Here is a 22,246-nt window from a genome sequence, read left to right as displayed (position 1 = left end):
TATTCATACAATATTATTTATATATACGTGTAGTTGTTATTGTTGTATATAAAATGCTTACATAAATATGTATAAAATAGACTTTAATGTATTTAATACGTTTACATAACACTTGTGTGTTTTAGTAAATTGTTTAGTGTTTTGCAGAAGGCATTTTGTTTTTTTGCAGTTTTCACATTCGTAATTTAGTACTAATATATTTATAAAAGTAATAGCATTTCTTCTTTAATACACTTTCTGTTTATTGAATAAAGATTTAAATGTTTAATGTTGTATTATGACAACCAACTTGATATTTTCTATTTTTTTCAGTTTTCTTTTTTAATAAGAAAAGGCACTTATTTATTATAAAGCTTGATTCTATAAATTTTGAAAATAATTCTTGAAATATTGCCACAGTAATGAATTCGAAATAATTATCGATTATTTTGATGCGTTTTAAACCATATTTTTCATAATTTGAAGTTCTATTGTAATTTTTTTTTTTTTTGAGAATTTCTAAAACTCTTCACATAGAGGAAACAGATAATTGTTTGATATAAATAGAGGGACGTAAAGACAATAGAACTAAACAAACAACAAGAAAAGAACGCGCCTTAAATGCAAAAAAACAAAAAAATGTGCAATAGCATAGACGACAATTGAATACTCTGCGTTGAGCGTATCGAATACAGAACTTGTATATATGGATGAGCGACAATACCCTTTACATTTTGAAGGGTATCAGCTTACACCATCTAATAATAACTAAACCTAAAATTATCCTTGTGCTAGCCATTCGTAACAGGCACCCAGAGTAGCTTGTCCTGCTCTTTATCGACGGCGTCCTTAATTTGGGTGCACATGTGTTTGATGCTGACGCCTGGTATGACGGCTGAAATGCATACAATCGCAAATTAATTAAGTATCTGCACGCTTTTACTTTGGCATTGCAATTCCTAACCTGATATGTACTGTTTATAGTCGGCTTCCAGTTTGAGGGCACGCTCATACATCTCCTTTGCTGCTTTAGCTGATATCTTATCTGTGCCAAAGTCGCGAATGTCACGTATTTGTTTGGCCGACTTGAACCGCAAGAGGAGTACTATAGGATATATTTGCAGACGTTGTAATCGCTCAACGGCTGAGATTGACACATCCAAGATGCAGTGGCGTCGATCCTGTAAATAGTTTACATTATTAATCGATAGTAACCAATGTGCAATAATTTCTTACATTCTTGCACGCATTGCTTATGGTTTCCACTGTGGTACATTCGAATTTGTTGCCGCGACGCCGATAATCTACGAATATGTTCTCTTTTAGGCCTTCTTCCATAGCTTCCTGCGAGCAATCCATCGCTGTAACCTCACACAGTTTGAACAAGTTGGAGAAATCCACCTTTAAACGAGCTATTAGGCACTCCGAAAGCGGCCCAATTATTAGCACGGGTCGATGAATAGGCGCTACACATTAAATAACATAAAATGAGATTCCTACAAATATATTGACTACCTACAGTCGAGCAATTCCACACGCTGATAGCCCATGACGACACCATCGTCGTTGAGTATGCCCGAGTCGGGGAAGAAGCTCAATTGTGTGTTACTAAAGCTCGCAATCTCTGTGGAATCACGCGATGAACTCCGTTGATTCTTCTTCCGTCGAAAGAATGAACGACGTGCTGATGTGCTGCCTCGACGCGCAGTGCCCGTATCACAGTCAACCACTTCTCCTGAACGTAATTCCTCCTCCACCCTAAAAACCAAAGTGAGTGAATAAATACATGTTTTCGAGCACTAAACTCAATGTCCACTCACTTCATTTGACTTGGTATAATACCACATTCTTTGCGATGTCCCATTGCATCTAGTTTCCAGGCTCGCCACAAACCAAAGGTACCATTAAATACGGTGTTGTCCACATAAAGAACTTCATCCTTCACAAAACGCAAATCATCCTCGTTTAGTTCACCAATCCGATCAAACCCCACACGTATATAGAACGAATCTCCTGGCTTATCTTTAATTTGCTTCAGAGCTACAATAAATTTAAATGATAAAACAAATAAAAAGCTTGTTATCATCCACCATAGATATAACTCTCACTTTGCAATTTGTTCTGCACCAGCATGGTGACCGTATCGGTGAGCTTGGAGATCTCATTAGCTGCCTGCTCGGCGGTAACACCACTTAAGTCGACCCCATTGTATTCCAGTATAAGGTCACCTTTACGTATACCGGCGTGATCAGACGGTGAACCAGGAGCCACGTCGTGTACATAGATCCCAACTTTATTGCCACCAAACAATTTAATGCCCAGATTCTTAGACTTGTCCATGTGAAGCGTGACAAAACGCAGCGCTGTAAATTAATATAATGAGTGAGATACTAAAACAATTAAGGGTAAGTTTGAAGGATGTTTAAAGAATAGGTAGTGACGGTATGTTGCTATAACTATTGTTGCTAACCAAATTAATCATTTCAAATCTAAATGAATAATAAAAATTACAAATGCTATCTCTTCGTAGAACGCGAGTTATCTGTTCTTGCTAATTTGACTAGAAATATTTTTCTTGAACTGCAATTAATTAAAATTTTAAATTTTCTTTTGTATATCATTGATTTACAATAATTAAAGTAATTCTTTGATTTGACTATTGTTGAAATTTTTAAAACCACTGTCATATTGATGAATTTATATAGTTAAATCTTACTAGGTTATGTTATTGATTTAAACCACGACTAGGAAATTAAATTGGTTCAAATTTTGTGATTTTGGCATCTAGCTTTGTAAGCGTCACTTACACTCTGCAGTCACAGAAGTCGGTGCTGGTGGCAACGATGATTTCGCATCGTCATCGTAAACCGTAGAGGTGGCCGAAGCGGTGGTTGTTGTTGTGGTAGCCGCTGAGGAGGGCATATCCTGGCTGCTGCTTATGTCCGATTGATTTTCCAAGCTGTCCGTAAAGCTTTGATCCTTGATGGACTGATGGGAGAGAGGAGCACGAGTCACAGTTGGCGCCGGTGGCAGCAATGAGAGTGGCTGCAATGGCATTGCCGCTTGCACACTTCGAGCCGGAGGACGCGGTGAATTTCGTGGCGTTGGCGAGCCAGAGTGATTCAGGGGAGATTCTGGTTCCATGTTGTGTATACCCTCATATTCAGTAGACTGAAATTCTGGCGAAACAAATAACGATAATTAACGATATAGTCTCCATCTGTGGGTCAGTAATACTTACTTTCAGGGTTATACTGCACCAGCATAGTAAAAGAGTCGCCGCACTGGCGTAGCACATTAGCGGCTATCTCGTTGGTGGCAGCACGCATGTTGATGCCACAGACTTCCAAGAGTTGATCGCCCACCTGGAGACCGGCACGCATTGCGGTACTCTTGTCGGCCACTGTGGACACAAAAATACCTCCGCCATTGTTGTTACACTGTATGGTAATACCAAGCGACTTGTCGCGCTTATCAATCGTGACTCTTCTAAGGTCTCCAGGGCATAAAAAATCCGTCGCTACATTCGAGCAGCGTTTTCCACTACCGCTTGGCCCGCCATGGCTAAGCACCTCGACATGCACCTGCGGCATGGGAGATCCCCTTCCACTGCCACCACCTCCTCCTCCTCCTCCCCCACCATTAACACTGCTCACGTTCGGTATATAGCCCGTGTGGTGAACAGAGTTCATGAGAGAAACTGGTGCTCCACTGTGGCTAGAGTTGCTACCCGTTGCGTTGCCATAATGATGATCAATGGAGCCAGAACTGTTCTTCACCAGACTGCTGCTGTTCTGACGATTGCTCGCCACGCTGGGATTGGACGGAATGCGAACCCTTTGATTGTCTTTCTTGCGCGGAAAAGTACCACCCTCGTAGATGATACCGTTGCCAGGACCGGAAGATACACTAGCCAGGCTGTACGGATAATGCAGTGACGGCTGTTGGCTATAATCAATGTAAGGAGGATGCTGCATATGCTGTTGATGAGCATGTGGATGGGGATGCGGATGGGGATGTGTAAGTTGATGCTGTTGCTGCGACTGCTGCCCGGGGACAAAATCCAAATCAGTAGGAATTCCAATGGTGCTGCTATTGCTATTGCTTTCCATCTGAGTAGGTGGTGTTGCCTGCGTTGTCATTGTCGTCATCGGTGCGGGCGGCGGCGGCGAAGACAATGTCAATGGACTCGACCGTCGCATATAACGACCATGACTGCTGGGCGGAAAGCTGGGAAAAAGCTGCGTGTGCCTATTGCCGGCAATTGCCATGTAAGCCTGATGAGGCGGTAGATAATTGTGACCGGATGTTACCAGAATGCCCGAGCCAATGCTCTCGCTGTCACTGGGATATTTGGGCACATGCTTAGGCGGCATTGGTGGCACTGCTCGCTTCGGATAAACATTGCACTCACTAATGGGCGGACTCTTTGCCGACAGCATTGATTCAATAGAGTTCTGCGACTTTAAGGATACGACGTCCACAGTTCCTCCTCCGGAACCAGATCCTGCCGAACTATTACCACCAGATACTCGTGGCGGGGGGTTGCAGCGGCATAAACATGGCATTCCCCTTAGGCAGAGGCAACGGCGGTGTTGGCTGTTGGAACATATCGAACATTTGCTGCTTACGTGATGGAAACTCTCCAGCGGCCACTGCTGCGACCACCTGTCGCTCTGCCTGCTGTCCACTCGTCTTCGGTTGATAAAAATCCCCGCCACTGGGCGGAATATTCAGTGAGAGAAGCGATGTGGATTATGGAAACGTGCCGATCGCTCCTGTGCATGAGGCTTCACACGCGCATTGGCACCCATCATTGGAGCGGGTCGTTGCAAGAGTAGTTGCTGCTGCTGTTTCTCCTCGGGAGGCGTGGGTACGCTGGCGTAGAGCGAATGTCGCGGATATGTGACTCCTACACCAGGCTGAAAGACGACAGAGGAGACCACATTCCCGACAGGATTGGAGTTGCGATTTGGATGTGTCTTGATGGCGTTGCCATTCAGGTTGCGCGGTTTCGTCAGCTGCGGTGGCAGTGGCGGTGGTGGCAACTCTTGTAATTGCAATTGCGGCTTCGATTCCACGGGATCGGCCTCGACATCATCATCCTTATCTACATTAATAGGGCCGGCGGTGAAGAGGGACATGAGTGCACGTTTCTTTTCGCCGCCACGCTGCACAATAGTGCCAGTTGGATTGTCGTGAGAAATATTGGTTCGTGGCCATGTGCCCATGCTCTTGGCCTCTTTTTTCACCTTTTTTACCGCGCTTATGGCGCTTAAAGAGATTCTCCTTGCTCTTCTCAGAGCTGTTCTCGCTGAGTACCGAGTCCAAAGCTGCAATGGCTACATCGTGCTCCTGCTCAAAGCTATCATCGGCTGTGCCCGGCTTACTGAATTTCAGCTTGCGCAAAAAAGTCAGCAAACTTCGACGGATGCTTGGCGGCGCTACTATTTCCGCCTCCACCACTCCCGCTGCCACCAGGAGCAATACCTGTGCTGTTGTTCAGCTGTTGCATGGAGTCAATGGAACTGTCCGTCTGCGCTGATGAGCTCGTCATGCGGCAATGCGAGTCCGGCTGCTGTTCAGCCACATACTTGAGGGCAAATATATTGACCGTTTCGCTTTTAAGCAACTGTGTGACCTCATCGATGGACTGTAGCGAATCCATGGACTTATTATTGATGCTTAGCACACGATCTCCCACGTCCAGTTCGGGCTCATAAAAGGCCAACGTGTTGGGTTCTATCTTAGCTATAAACACGCCCATGTCCAGCTGTAAGCCAATAGCATCTCGGTTGTTTGTCTTCAGCTGCACCGCATACGAGTGACGTTTGCTTTGATGAGTCCTTGAGACAAGCAGCAGGCAGCGTGGCGCACACGCCCGTATCTCATCGAGGACCATGCGTTTCGAGACGCCGAGACAGTCGAGATTATTCACTTTGCAAATGACATCATTGATCTTCAGCTTGCCAAATGCTGGCGAGCTATTGGTGACACCACAGACCAGTTGCCGTTTGTTACTATCGTCTAATATAATGCCAAGATCAACATCATGATAATTGCAAAGCTCAATCTCCAAAAGATCCTCGCCGCTTTCGTAGCTGCTAAGGCGGAAGCTGCGACGCGAAGCAATGTCTGTGGGCGTGGCTGTTGTTGTTATAGTTTGGCTCTCCAACTGTTCCTTAAGGGCATCGATCTTCTTCTGTGCCTCATCTTTTTGCTTTTTGATTTTCTCGCTGTCCCGAATGGCCATTAGCAGATCAGAGATTGCCTTGTCGCGTTCCTTGCGCAAATTATCACAGAGCGTCTTCACCGAGTCGCGCTCTTGTACGATTTTTTCACGCTGTGAAATCGCCCAGTCGCGAACTCGTTTCGCCTCCTCGGCATCTTGAAGAGCACGCTCAACCTCTGACTGAGCCTTGTCGAGGCTCTTACGCATCTTCTCTAGTTCCTCCTTGCTATCGTTGTTAAACTCTTTTGACCAACTGCTCTCACGCGATTTTAGTAAATCACGCTTTTTGTGCTCTGCATTGGCCAATTGCAGTGATTTCAACTCGTTCTTATAGATGAGCTCCTCCTTTTTGAGACTCTCAATTTCTTTGTTGGCCAGCGCTAAATCATCGGACATCTTTTGATGTTCCTGCAGCACATTGTCCTTTTCGGACAGCAATTGATTCAGTTCCTCATTGAGGGACACCACATGTTTCGTCTCCTTTGATAGCAACATTTTTAATGTTTGATTCTCATCTCCACGTTCCCGATAGAAATTACGCTCTTTCTCCAGCTCAATGTAAGATTTCTTGTATTTCTCTCTCTCCATGGCTATCAGATTACGCTCTTTCTTCAGCTCCACTACCTTTTCGCTTGCACTGCAGGTTCCATCGCACGGTGTCTGCATCTTTCCATAGTAGAATGAATTGCCACCCGCTGCCGAAGATTGGGGAGCTGAAGGATTGCCATTGTTCTGATTTTGGCTCTCCAGTAGCATTAGCTTGCGTTTTAGATGCTCGCTCTCTGCTACAATATCTGTGTACTTGTTACGATCGGCCATATAATGTTCCTGGTAGAGATTTAACTGTGTTTCCAACTCATCGCATCGCCGCTCCGAATTCGAATGTCGAAGCCTAAGTGTAGTCAACTCCAGCCTCGCTGACTCGTATTGCGACTGAAGCAGATCATATTTTTTGGCACTGCCACCACCGCTTCCAACACCGACAACGCCTCCAACGCTGCCACTGACCACTTTTGTGGGCCCATTGTTATTGGCCATATTAGCCGTCGTTGTGCTGCCACTGGAGTTCGATGGCGGTCGAAGTGTGCTATCATAGCCCACATACTCTGAACTTTCTTCTGCAACAGTAATTGCATCAAAATGATTAAAATTTCGGGGCATACAAAAAATTGACGTACTCACCCTCTTGACTGCTTGTGCTGGTCAACGAAAGGTCACCAGATGCCATTTTCGCCATCACAACATCTTTTTACGATAATACAGCATACGATAGAAGGTTAATCTGCACGAGTTTAGGGATAGTATATTATTCATTTAAATAAAGATGAAAAATAAGACTTTGGAATGTAACTTAAATATATCGAAAATTTATTGTATTTGCGCTCATGGTATGAAATAATTTTATTACAAACAAGTAGACATTTAAAAAAAAAACAATACAAATGTATATACTGAAAAATACAAAAATATACCGTCGCCTTTATGGCTTTAGCTGAACTCAGCTTTTCCGAGCTACCCATAGCACGCATAAAAATAAATCAATTTTAAATTAGTTGATATTGTTGTATTTATTTTTATGTATAATAACTTGCTATACTCCTACAACCAGCACTAATATTATTTTCATCTGCATCAACAAATTTAACTATTAAATATTTAGCTAGAGCGTCAGGTTAAGAGTTAATTAGGAACTGCATTGTTATATGGGTAATTCTCTGGTAAATGTCGCGTGCGAACAGCTTTTCAGTGACAAAAAAAAAACATAAAGTAAAACAATTTTAAAATTAAGTGAAGGTTTTTCTTAAAGCTTTGGATTAGCACTATTTTTAGAGCTAAGATTGATTTTAGTAACTGATTCAAAATAGAAAAAAAATTCCAAAACCATTCTTAGCTCTAATTAAAGTACTAATAACCTTTACTTATTTTTAAAATTGTTTCAGAATATGTTTTTTTTGTAACTGAAAAGCTGGTCGCACGCGACATCCCTCAGAGAATTACCCATATATGTACGTGTTTTAAGAAGTATTTGTGCTACATGATCATTGTTTAAAAATTGAAATATGTACTTCGTTTAGCTATCCTGTGATTTGCATTTCAAGCCGATCGAGTTTATTTGGAATGTTGGTTTACTAATTTAATTAAATTTTAATAATTTTTTATAACTTTCGCAGTTTTTTTGTTTTCACAATTGAATAAAAACATATATAAATAAATAGTTCAACAATAGTAACCAAACAAACAGAGCAACCTATAGTCAATATTTCAGCCGGATAACATGGAGGAGCAAAGCTTTCAACTTGGTCTAAAGCTTACGAAGCTTTCAAGAGGCTAATGACTCCATTAACGGTAACGTTTTGTTATTGCGAAAAATATATAAGCGGATGAATGAGTGTGTATGCAAGTGTTGTAATTAAGCAAAAAAAAATAATAAAAGAGCGGCTACCGTAGCTTAACTAACAGAATTAATTGAGTCAGCCAAGCATAAAGCGTTAATTTAACACGATACATGCAATTGCAGAGAGTAAAATAGGTTGACGAAGAAACGAGAAAGAGATAAAACAGAGATAGAGAGAAAGAGACAGATAAAGAGAGAGTAGGAAAGTTTGCCTTCTAAGCAGCAGCACCAATTGGAGTAATCGTAATGAACAAAACATCATATGTATGTATGCATCTAGGCACATATACACTCACATGCATACAAACGCTCAATCGAACAAATGGATATGTGGGCAATACACTTACACTCACGTTCACACACACGCATACAAATGGTACAAATGAATGAAAATGAGCAAGCTACAACGACAACACCCCAATTTTAGCCCCTGCGCTTCTTCTCTGACGTAGAGGACGCGGATGCGCAACAGGCGAGTACGACTTTTACCGTTTTAATGCTACAAGCATAACAACTAAATAGCCCGGATGTAAGGAGAATGAAAGGTCAAACTCCAAAGCTTAAAAAAAAAACTATCGTACATCACACAGACAAACACTTGGCAAATACATATTCGTTTTTAAAAGAAGTATCACGAAAAATAACTTACAAAACAAACACACACAAAAAAAAAAACAACCTCCAGAGTCGTCTAGACCTGCAAACGTCACTGCTTTATTTTTCACTCTACGTTCATTTCAATACTTTTATGTGGAGATCGGATCTTCGGCACCGTCGAAGATATTTGTTACGTAGCGCACTATAACTTTAGCGCTGTTTACGTATGTAAGCATCTTAGAATTGCGCTTCCTTTAACCATATGCATGAACATAATAAATTAAACTTTTTAGAAAACAAATTAGATATAAATAATACAAATTTTCGCTGAAGAGCGACCGAAACTAGAAACGAAACTAAAATCAGAGTGAACGCAAGTATATTTAAAAAATCCACTATTTTTCGTTTCAAAATATACTAAAATATACTACCCTTTAATTGGTTTATTATGTATTAACATGCTAGTATTTTTGTTAGGTACAAGCCGCATATAGTTTTGGAAAATATATTTATTTTTAATTTTTAATTTAAAACAATTTGCAAAATCTCCATTTAAACATATGAACGAGAATAAATTAAATTCAGTAAGTTTCAGTATTTCGAAACCATCAATACTCTAAAGAGTATATACGATAACATGAATGGTCACTCTGACTACGAAATAATCAAAGAGACCAGAAAAATATCAAAATATACTAATAAACTTTCTATATATGGGGAAGTACAAGAAGCGTTGAATTTTAAAATTAATATCACCTAGTTATAGATGCCACACTTCGTAAAACCATAAAAAACATGTCAAAATTTCTGACAGCAACACAGTCTCTTTCAGACAAAAACTGTTGCCATGTATGAGTTGAATGAGAAAATAAAGGTTAATATTTATTTTATTCGAAAATATAGAAAATTTTTCATGAACAACATTAACGGAACATTTTCTAACATCCAAAATTACACATTTTGGTTGTATATTTATTTTCAAACTTTATAAGCAATAACGCTGGAAACGTTTTAAGTTAAAGTTTATAGTTTAGAGAAGCTGGGTCCACTGAATTCTCAAATAATTGGTGTTCATCGCTTGAAATCGTTTTTCAAAAAATATTTATTTTTCAAAATTTTTTTTTTGGACATTGTTGACATTTTTTTGGCACGAATAATTCACAATCGACCGCAAAAGTTCGCCCACATCACGGAATTATGAAAAATAAAACTCCACATCGGTAGCCTCAAATTTGTTCACGTCTGCCCATTTCTTAGAATTTCGAGCTTTGAATAATATGAAGTTTTTAAATTTTTTTATTGATGTCCATACAAGTTCATCGTTTATCCTTTAATTCAAAAAATTTTCAATTTTTTTTTTACTTTTTCAGATTGCCTATTCATTTTTTTTAGTTTGCCCACCCTTTAGAATTTAAAAATTATGCATCATTTAACTAAATTATATACTTTATTTGATTTCATCCGGTTGTCCATTCAAATTCATCGTTGCCCATGTCTCCAAAAAATTTCAAAATGATTCTTATACGGTGATATGTGGTACATATGATCGATGGGATCATGGACCAGTACGCGTATATATGTAAATATGTATGTATATTAAGAAACGTCATGCTGCCGCATTCTAAGGAAAACATGCCCATTTTAACAAGATCCTAAGCACACTAGCAAATTGGTCGAGAAATGCTTTAGATAAGATTGACGTAATGGCCAGCACAGTCACCTGATGGAAACATCAAGTGCTACACAACAAAATATTTCGTCATGGCCAAATTGTTATCAGAAGGATTAAGTTTAAGTTTAACTTTAAAGCTAGGTCACGATTTTCTTAGCTGCTGCGCCTGACAATCCAATATATGTATATTTTGTAAAATATTTTTGTCTTATACACAATTTATTTTAGCTTTTCCTTTTAGTCATGCAGATGATAAATCTTTTTTTATCTTTCAAAGAATTTTCCCAGTAGTCATTAGTGACGTAACAATTGTGTGCTTTGCATACCCACATGCATATCGTTTTTATACCCTCTACCCATAGGTATATTAATATATAACTTTGTTCCGGAAGGAAATGTATGTAACAGGTAGAAGGAGGCATCTCCGGCCCTATAAAGTATATATGTATATTCTTGATCAACGTCAACAGCCCAGACGATCCAGTCCGTCTGTCTGTCTGAGTCTGTCCGTATGAACACCTAGATCTCAGAAACTATAAGAGATTGAGCTATAATTTTATTTCGACAGTATTTGTTATGTTTCCACGTAGATCAAGCTTGTTTCAAATCCGCAAATCAACAAAACGTAATTTTAAAGCTAAAGCTGCAAGATTTGGTACATACAATATAGTATTTGTGATTCTTGATTACGAACAGATAAAAGTTGTTGAAGTTATTGAAGAAATACTTTTGTATGAGCAAAAACGCCAACTATCTATGTTTATGCTTTGGCTGACAATCTGGTATGTCGAGCACGTTCGACTGTAGCTTTCTTACTTGTTTTTAGTAATATTTAAACAACTTAAATTTTTATAGATATAATGTATAACTTAAAAAAAATGTACCATTTCAAAATGTATATACTACAAGTTACACGTATTTAAAAAACTTTAATTTTTATAAATATAATCTGTAACTTTAAAAACATAGAGTTTCGAAATGTACAAGTTATAAAAATGAAAATGTACCAAAGTTGTTGTTTCACTGAATTAAGAATTACAACAAAAATATGTTGTATTTGCCATAAGTTTCAGTCAACACTTTACCAAGTCGATTAAGTTCTAACTGCAAATAGTGTAGGAACTCTCATGTGTTTTGCCCTTCGTTCAAATAAAGATTTCGTATATTTAAAAAACAAGACAACTAAGCATTTATTTAAAGAAACATATAGTACATATGGTATTGTAAATGTAATTATTGTAAGTTTGCGTTTAATCAATTATTTTAATAGTAAATTGTCTTAAAATAGACAACTCTAGTCTAGCCTATATCTATTTCGATGCGCAAAGTATGTACTAAATAACCATATCAGTTTCAAGGCCTAAGGACTCGGAATGTTTCTTAGCTTTCATACGAAGATCCGCGATACTAGAATTCTTGTGGGCGGCGGCGAATGCAGCTAAGTGAAGCGGATATTGCGGCAGTGGGAAAAGTCCAGCAGGCCTACTTCTATTACTTATAGCTGCTGCGTACTGAAAAGGATAAGAGAATATGAACAACAAATATCGAAATTTTTTTAAAACACCAAATTACCTGGTGTGCTGCTGCCGAGATTATGGCTGGATCAAAGGCAGAGAATGCTGCAGCAGCGGCAACGCTGCCCGTAAAATGCTCTGCGGCTGCAGTTGCCACAGCCGACGGCGATGCAACACGACTGCCAACAATAGTAGTTCCACTCTTGTTAGGTTGCTGCTGCACATTGCTTATACCTCCAGCAGAGGGCATTATAGAAGCACTGGTACTCCTTATTGTAGCCAGGTTGACATATGGCGCCACGCGACATGGTTCTAGAGGAGTGGCTACTGGGGGACTGCGACTGCTTAATAAAATGCCTGCAAATGGTTTTTGCTATGTAAGTTACAGAGGTACTTCTCTTTTAAAACAGAAATATCTATACGTATATATTAATAGGTGAGGCAATCCTAATATCATTAAGAAGTCTAAATGTTAATAAATTGTTGAATTTCAAACTGGATCTCAAAGTATCATATGTATCTAAATTAAAAGTATATTTAGATGAATTTGTTGGAGCTCTCCTGATTTATTTTTTTAATGTGTTGAAATTTTTATTAAATTTAAGCTTCGTATGTATATACATACATACATATATAATTTACATGGAGCCACAAGGCCCTTATACATGTGGTTAAACCTGGAATCAAGACCGACTACACACATAAATACAAATGAGCATCCCAATTTGGCAAATCGGTACAAAAATTCGTGACAAGTAATTGAATTCATTTTCTAATTTATTGCCATGAAAACACCCTCGAGTTGTGAGGTTAACTCCCATTTCCTTCTCCATCACCCGACTACAGCCCACCGAAGCTGGGCTAGACGGACACATATCAAAATGACACTCTTGGGACCGCAAGCCCAGGACCAGGTTATCTTCGTCTTTTATGCTGCGTTTTGCTTTTAGGGCTATTTCTCTTTCGTGACTATAAAAAGTCTGAGAATTGATATAAGTCCATAAAATGATACCTTCTCTAGCTGTTGGCGTATTTCCGCCCCGACTCGCTTCTGTCTTCATTTTTCTTTTTGCGCACTTACCTTTTTTTATTCGAATTTTAATTTGATTACTTTATCCCAGCCTCTCTATCTCAGTCACGGTCGAGGACACTAAACACATTTCATTTCGCATTTTAGATAAGTGATTTAACAACAATTTACTATATACCGTAAATCATTAAGATATTACGAAAAACTAATACTGGTTACTTTGCAAATGGAAGATTTTATTCTCGTTAGTAAATCATAAATTCATACGTGAGACATGCGAGACTAGACAAATTGAGAGCACTTAAGATACCCCTTAGCTAGCAGGTACATATGTTTGTGTCATAAACAAACTCTTAACAATATTTTACACCCTTATTTAACGGTCAGTCAAGAGTTAAAAGGGAACATTTAGTGAACCAGAAAGTCTACATGTGATGCCCCGTCGAGTTGTCTGAACCCAGACGCTGGTTGGCATCTAAAACAGTAAATAATATCCAGCTGCGTGTATATCTGCTAGGTGGGAAGGATGCAATAACAGAGCCTTACTATGTTATGTAAATTATACGAATGTATATTTGAATTGTTTATTGAAATTACCAAAGAATAATTGAGGAAAATATGATATGGATTTATGCAATCAATCGATCCAACAGCAATTCAAAAATTATTTGTAGGCAATTATAAAGATATCTGTGTAATACACTTCTTTATCAATGTGATTGGTACTTTAATAAACTTCATCTCGTTTGACATGGTTATAGACTCTGTAGAGACTCGAAAACCCTTTCATACAAATTGAAAACTTACTGTAAAACCTCTATTCACCTCTTTTACTCTTTTTATCTTGTACTTTGGTTGACTCTTTCTAACTGTCCCACTCCGCTAAAGCCAGACTAAGCTGGAAACCATTCCGTCTCTATGCAAAACATGGAGCTGATTTTAATTTATGTAAATTTAAAAGAGCGGTGCAATTAGTTAAGTAAATGTTGAAGGTTTAGAGCTTAACAGGAATGCCACAGTTGTCTTAATGGTTGTAGCTTCTTAATTCTCCCAACTGGTTGACACAATATGTTACGGTTTCACAGTTTATTCAAATGTCTCATCGTTAATATATCAAACAGATTCCCTCTCTCAATCCCAATACCAGTCTAACCCAGCTCTATATCTATCTCTCTGTCTCTCTCTATCTCTCTTGTTCTCCTCTCTTTTCCTGTGACTCTCTCGTTTACTCGTGCCTCACCACCCTTCGGACTCTGATTTGGCCGCTGCTATTCATCAACGCCCCCTGCTCAGTCGATAACATTTTTATTTTCCACTTTTACGGCTCGAATATTTAATTTGATTAAGTTGGCAATGATTTGTGTCGCCTGCCATAGCGTACCGAATATATAAGTATTCGTTTGTATGTCCAAAGGGGAATTCTCTATGGAGCACTACCGAGCGAAAATCACGGCAGATGCGATATTCAAAATTGTGCGATAATTTTAATTTTTATATCAAACAAGCTTACAGGCTGTTGTTTAACTTCTGCTGTACACATCATAAAATCTACATTTTATTGTGGCAACCGAAAAATGTTATCAACCAGAAAGAACTAAGTAAAAATGTGAAATTCTCTGATTTGAACAAACCAACGCTGCCTTAGGTAAAATAACATATAAATTTGTTTATGCCTAAAATATGTATTCTCCAAATGTATGTACACCAAAATTATTTCTACTTCATTACTTCATGTTAACATGAAGATTTAAATGCATTAATCTATCTGTTAACAGCAATTTTCCACTCTTAGCATCGTTAGCGTAACCCGTCCTTGGGATATTCTCTCCCATACAATTTCAAAAAGTTTGTTAATGACTTCGAGAAGGGGCGAAGTATGTATAAACGAAGAAGTTCCGATTATTATGTGTTAAGTGTCTGGTATCATTAAATAGCTCATTATTTTTCAATTATACTCCATATTTGCAGAGTACTACTACTATTTACTTAGTACTACGTATTACATGATTTTACCTGACGGCCACCCTCTCTTAATGCAAAAATTTGTTTCTAGCCACATCGGTGCATTAACTATATTCTAAAATAATAAAATATCGCTTTTGTACATATGTATGTAATGTATTTTACGATTATCACAAAAAAACCAACCAGAATATCAAGAAAGATTTTCACAGATTGTTTGCTTACCTTTATGCATTTGATTTTCATGCTTTCTGCATTTAGCTCTTCTATTTTGAAACCAAACCTAAAAACACAAACAAAATTGAATATACTTTCTACTTATTTTAAATGTTTTTATAGATGCCAGCGCAGCAATGATTTATGAGGCACATTTTAATGGTAAAAAACTTGTAATTTAGTGCGTGCAATGAATTTGCCAAACGTAAATGATTCTTGTGTAAAATCGAAAAACAAGTAGAAAAGCTACAGTCGAGTGTGCTCGACTGTGAAATACCCCCTGCCCGTTTTGTGGGCGTGTCAAAATTTTGAAGCAAACTTGATCTGCGTACAAACATAACAAAATCCGTCGAAAAAAAATTATAGTCTCAGAGATCTAGGTGTTCATACGGACAGACGGACATGGCTATATCCTCTCGGCTGTTGACGCTGATCAAGAATATATTTAACAAGAATACGTATGTATGGAGTGACAATGTTATAATACACTTCTACCCTATGGGTAGCGGGTATAACAAGTCAAGAAGCTATAGTCGAGTGAGTTCGACTGTGAGATACCCGTTACATATTTTCGATAAAAGTAGAACATTGTGGTATTATTCATAAAGTATAGCAAATGAGTATACTAAGTGCAGTCAAAAAAATTATACTTTTATCTCATATAATCTCTGAGATCTATTAAGGTGTTCGCTGGGAAAGACAGATAGGCGGACATGGCTATATCGGAGATGTACGATTCACCTGTTAATACATTTCCTGCAAGTACAAAGCTATAATACTCTTTTACGGTTAGCGGGTATAAAAAGTATCAACGCATTATAGTTGCCTTATTATTAATTGAATAAACTTATTCATTTATAGAGTATCATAATCCATTTATTTATTTTTTTTCAGATGAAAGATCGTAACAACGAATTTAGACACTTTTGTCACCAAAGAAGCAAGTGTCATTTGACTGGCCTTATAAAATGTCTATTTATCTTATCGTGACATTCCTCGAGTAATAGCGTTTGGTCATTTCTATTAGTTTGAATGCTTTTACTAGAAGTCGAAGGGAATTGTAATTTATTACAAGTGAAATAACCAGTTTGTAACTGTTTTGTTAGGTCATATAATACCACATAGCGGTCCATTAAGAGCCGCCCTGATTGAGCATTTAAGTTGTAATCGGCCCCCTGTTGTTTCTACATTGTATCCTTCCTTGGGCATAATTGTTGTCATGGGCGGCAGCGGCGGCGTAAACCACTTAACACCCCATATCACTTGCTCTCTTGGTGGTGGAAAAGTCAAATTGATTATAAGGACTTCAGATTGGAATCTAGGATAAAATCTCCCATCCCAATAAAAAGTACTCGTATAATGAATATCAATTGAATTTCAATTTGTTAGATCAACTGCTGGACATTACTTCAAATCCCACTCCAAAATTTTACTTAAAATTTATTGCATTACAAAATTTTCAAGCCTAATTACCTGTACTCGTGCTTCACTGAGACCTAGTCTCTGACTCAATTCCTCTCGCATGAAGGCGTCTGGATAGTGAGTCTCCTCGAAAAGCCGTTCCAATTCGTTTAGTTGCTCCAGTGTAAAATTTGTTCGAGATCTTCTCTGTTTACTGCTAAGCCCTGAGGCTTCCATTCGTCCAAAATTGTCTCCTACACTTGCTTGTGGTTCCGGGGAAACACATTTCTCTGAAGGAGCGCCGCCTTTAGTTGAGTGAATGTCTGGAGAATTGCTATCGTCAGAACATTCGTTTAGGTTTATTGTAATTGTTGCTGACGTTTTTAATTCTAAAAAATATCGTATTGTTAAATATTTACAATAAATGCTATAAATCCGTTTATTTAAAATATCTCATATTTTCTCTAGCAAAAACATTCCAAAAACAATAAATAAGAAAATCTACGGTCGAGTGTGCTCGACTGTGAGATACCCGCTACCCATTTTGAGTAAAAGTAAAATATTGCGGTAATATTCTCAAAATATACCAAAACAATATAATAAAATACTAAAAACATGTCAAATTGTATATTTGGTATATTGATGTGGTACTACATTTAAGCTGTACTATAGAGTGCAATATATACCAGATTGTCAGCCAAAGCATAAACATAGAAAGTAGGCGTTTTTGCCCATACAAAATTATTTCTTTAATAACTTCGATAATTTTTATCTAATTGCAACAAAATTAGGAATCACAATTCCTATAGTTATTATTGTATATTCCAAAATTCATGGCTCTAGCTTCAAAATTACGATTTTTATTCGATTTTTGTTGACTTGCGGGGGCGGAAGTGGGCGTAGCAAAAATTTTAAACAAACTTGATCTGCGTGTAAAAATAACAAATGCTGTCGAAAAAAAATGATAGCTCTATCTCTTATAATCTCTGAAATCTAGGTGTTCAGACGGACAGACGTACATGACTATATCATCTAGGCTGCTGACGCTGATCCAGTAGGGCTAGAAGATGACTGCTTAAGCCTGCTGGATGCACACAGTTGTAAAGTTTTAAGTTGTAGAAAAGATTTTAATGTAGATTTAATGATTAATGATTACATATTACTATACCGCTGTCCTTGAGTTATGTGTACTTACACAAGAAAAAAATTCGAGCTATGTAAATTTTAAATGGTTTAAAAGAATGCTGTATTACAGTTCATCGTTAACTGCACCTCTCTTGCTTGCTTTAAGTGATTTTAATGTGATGTATCCAAATTCAATATCATGTTAATATAAGGTTGGCCAAAAAGTCTTGCGGTATTTCCGATAGGTGTCTTTGCAAGCGCGTAGATCTAGTTCTATTCGTCGCATCGGTTCATGCTATACCTTTTTGGAAAGCTCTTTTCACGCGCTAACACGTGTTATATATCTGAGACTTCAGAGCCAAACACACTAAAATGGCAATATTTTAATATGGTTCCAAAATTTAATTTACTTGTTATTATTTAATTATTAATTAATTATAAGTTAATTAATTATAAATTGTTAAGTCTCGCGCTTTAATATTATTTAAAAAACACATTTATTATACCAGCTACCCATAGGGTAGAAGGGTACTATAATAATACTTTTTGTCGGCAGGAAATGTATGTAGCACGCGTAAGGAGGCATCTCCAATATATTCTTGATCAACAGCCGAGACGATCTAGGCGCGGGCCGTCTGTCCGTATGAACACCTAGATCTCAGAGACTATAAGAGATTGAGCTATAATTTTCGAGTATAATAATCGACAGCATTTGTTATGTTTGAGAATCTGGCATATTTTGAATGTATTTGTAGTATTTTTGCATTATTAATTTGGTTTTTTCAAAATGCATACCGCACTATTTTGATGTTATTCAAAATGGGTAGCGGGTATCTCACAGTCGAGTACACTCGACTGTAGCTTTCTTACTTCTTTTTACTTACTTTCGGCATCATAATATGGAATATCCTTAACGCACTTGCTATTTGTTTTGCAATTTACATCGGGACATGCAGAACCCAACTCAAGATTGCTATCATTATTGTTCTTACATGTGTGTTCAGTGCATGGTTTTTGATCGCTCACAGTTGATGTTTGTTTTTTACTTTCATCTAAAATTAACAAACGAAATGATTTAATAATGTTTATTTAATACTACTTATATTTAAGATCCCTAATCTTTAAACAAAAACAAGCCGTGATATCTATAAGATAGCTAACTATATAATGACAAGGATGGCTATCCATTTAATATACACCTGGCCCTCGCTTAACTCGGACACTTTTAGCACGAACTCGGTCTTACACGGTTACAAATTTGCTCACATTCCCTTTTTAACACGCTAAAAACCTCGTTCTTACACGATTTTTTGATAAGGAGCCACCAAAATGAGAAAGCATGTTGAAGCAAACTGCTTAAGCTTTAAAAGCCGCCAAATGCATTTCGAATTTAATATGAATAGAAACATATAATATTCTTACTTTTTAACATTTTTAAGTTTCTATAAACTTTAACCTGTTCATTAATTATATGAAGCAACTTTTTTAATTTAATACCAACTTTTAATTTTGAAAATATCAATGTTTAAAGAAAGTTACAGTCGAGTGTGCTCGATTGTGAGATACCAGCTACCCATTTTTAATAACTTCCACCATTTTTATCTGATTGTAACCAAATTTTCAGGAATCATAACTACTATAGTAATTATTGTATATACCATTATATTATTATATATTATTATTCGATTTTTTTGATTTTGCGGGGGCGGAAGTGGCAAAAATTTGAAACAAACTTGATCTTCGTGCAAACATAACAAATGCTGTCGAAAATTATAGCTCTATCTTTTATTGTCTCTGACATCCAGTGTTTCATACGGACGGACGGACAGACGCCCAGTTCCGCCCCCGCAAATCAAAAAAATTAAATAACAAGCGTAATTTTAATTTTGGTATATATAATAATTACTATAGTAGTTATGATTCCTGAAAATTTGGTTGCGATCAGATAAAAATTGTGGAAGTTATTCAAGAAATACTTTTGTATGGGCAAAAACGCCTACTTACTAGGGGTCTTAGTTGCTTTGGCCGACAATCTGGTACATTGTGCCTTCTATGGTATATTTTGAATGGTGTACTATATTAATATACCAAACAAACCATTTGGTATATTTTTAGTATTTTCGGTATATTTTGAAAATAATACCGCAATATTTTGCCTTTATTAAAAATGGGTAGCGGGTATCTCACAGTCGAGCATACTCGACTGTAACTTTCTTACTTGTTTATTTTTAAATATTATTACAACATTAATTACAATTATTATAGTGCTGACATATTGAAGTATTCACTATTATTTTTGTTCAGTATTAACTTCTTTCATTTAATTTTATTTCATTTCCAGCTTTTACTGAATCACCTAAATCTAAGACATAATTATTTTATTTAGAACAATGACATAACATTAATTTTAAAATGTACAAAAGGAAAAAATATTCCAATATCATATGTTTGTAAAGTAGTCGCTAGAGATGTATACGGTTTTCCATGGGAAATTCTTTATTTCAAAATTGTGTGTACCCGCTACCCATATAGAAGGAGGATTATAATTCTATGACTCCAGCAAAAGTATATAGCAGGTAGAAGGAGTCATCTCCGACCCCCATAAAGTAAATATATTCTTGATTTTCGCTAACAGCCGATATAGCCATGTGCCTCTGTTAGTCCATAACATTGGATCACAGAGACATTAAGGGAAACAGCTATATTGTAATGTTTGCTCGAAGATCAATTCCGCCCCCATAATTCAAAAAAATTAAATAGCCATCGTAATTTCGTAGCTAGTTTTACGATGTTTGGTGCAAATATTCAAAAACTACAGTTGTTATGATATCTGCCTGGTTTGGTTGTAATCAGATAAATACAGTAGAAGTTAATTAAGAAAAGATTTTATTTAGAAATAATTTTATATGGCAGAAAACGAATACTGCAGTCGGGTCTTAAAGGCTCTGACTGACAATCTGGTACATTTTGTTCTGTATGGTATATTTTGAATGTAGTACTCTATCGATATACTAAATATCATATCATTCGTAATTGTGTACTATTTTAGTATATTAAATAGGTATAATTTAAGAATACCGCACTGTTTTGCTTTTATTTAATGTAGCGTGTATATTACAGTCGAACACACTCGACTGCAGCTTTCTTATTCATCCTTAATTTGAATCTATAACTAGTATTTTAGAATATACCCATAAAATAGTCATATATTATATTTTTCTATACGCACACAATGTATATTGTTCAATCTAAAGCCATATAAGTTCTTTTTTTTATTCGTTGCATTTTTACCTTGGCTTTCTTTTTTTAAATTTAAATTAATTATATAATGAAATAATCTACCAACCCATTAAAAATCGAGAAAAAAAATGTATATATATCGGCGTGTGAACTTGATGTCCACGCATTGATTTAACATTACCTTCTGAATCCGCATCCGATATTAGAAGATCAGATATTAGCCAGTTTTTGGGCTTAGAGGCATCAGACTTTCGAATAACTTCACTATTAGCGACGGAAACAATTGGTTTCGGATCGATTGTTCGAATTTTGACTAAGGACAGCGGCTTGGACGCAATAGCCTCATCTTCATAACTGCTGTCCTCGGCGACAGATATATCAGTAATATCAATATCCATAGATTCTTCATCGTTGGGAGAGACTTCAACGGAACCACTGTGAGTTAATCTTTGGGAGTTGACTAATATCGAATTAGTCGCTTCGGTTAGTTTTTGGATGCGAGCACTGGTCATTGAGTTGAATAAATTGTTAACCCGATTGTTAGTTAAATTGAATTCAAATGATTTATTTACAAACTGCGCTAATTGCTCCATCTTTTTTAATGAAGACGTTACACGCACGTTCACACAAGTTCATTTATATGGAATAATTATTATTATATGGTTGATTCACAGCACTTTTACTCCGATGCATAGTTGCTCTTATGAAATTAAACGCTCGACTACTTCGCAGCGAAGGCCAATAGCATTACAGGTCCTTTTTGGACAACAAAGCTAACAAAACTCCGTCTTGACTCTCTCTTTCTCCCTCCCAGTTGCTCTCTTTCTCTCTTCAACTGCTGCGCATGTCATTCACTAATATTCGTAAATCCCTCACAAAGATT

General features: G+C 37.2%; 2 protein-coding genes and 1 long non-coding RNA gene across 3 annotated transcripts; 1 reads left to right on the top strand and 2 right to left on the bottom strand.

Annotated features, from left to right (window-relative positions):
* Positions 1-12: 12 nt before the first annotated feature.
* LOC132798904 (disks large homolog 5) lies at positions 13-9,558 on the bottom strand. Its single transcript, XM_060810937.1, is given in 14 exon segments — positions 13-874; positions 944-1,160; positions 1,216-1,445; positions 1,499-1,737; positions 1,800-2,019; positions 2,088-2,342; positions 2,787-3,158; positions 3,221-4,555; positions 4,557-4,751; positions 4,754-5,240; positions 5,242-5,386; positions 5,388-7,329; positions 7,394-7,493; positions 9,256-9,558. Coding segments are annotated over 13 exon segments (5,796 nt in total). The 5' UTR covers positions 7,449-7,493; positions 9,256-9,558; the 3' UTR covers positions 13-770.
* A 2,617-nt stretch (positions 9,559-12,175) lies between these two features.
* LOC132798894 (homeobox protein orthopedia) lies at positions 12,176-22,008 on the bottom strand. The gene is made up of 6 exons (XM_060810908.1): positions 21,545-22,008; positions 19,008-19,175; positions 17,071-17,387; positions 15,607-15,664; positions 12,448-12,746; positions 12,176-12,386 (listed from the first exon to the last, which is right to left on the bottom strand). The coding sequence occupies exons 1-6, from the start codon at positions 21,954-21,956 to the stop codon at positions 12,210-12,212; spliced, it is 1,431 nt and encodes a 476-aa protein (XP_060666891.1). The 5' UTR covers positions 21,957-22,008; the 3' UTR covers positions 12,176-12,209.
* Positions 14,807-15,494, top strand: LOC132798658 (uncharacterized). The gene is made up of 3 exons (XR_009633958.1): positions 14,807-15,114; positions 15,212-15,327; positions 15,388-15,494. It is a non-coding gene; the product is annotated as an uncharacterized LOC132798658 (long non-coding RNA).
* Positions 22,009-22,246: the final 238 nt, after the last annotated feature.

This window comes from Drosophila nasuta, chromosome 2L (genome assembly GCF_023558535.2).
Source record: "Drosophila nasuta strain 15112-1781.00 chromosome 2L, ASM2355853v1, whole genome shotgun sequence".
Classification (NCBI taxonomy): domain Eukaryota; kingdom Metazoa; phylum Arthropoda; class Insecta; order Diptera; family Drosophilidae; genus Drosophila; species Drosophila nasuta.
The sequence above is the reverse complement of the archived record's forward strand: the minus strand, read 5'-3'. Positions and strand labels throughout refer to the sequence as shown.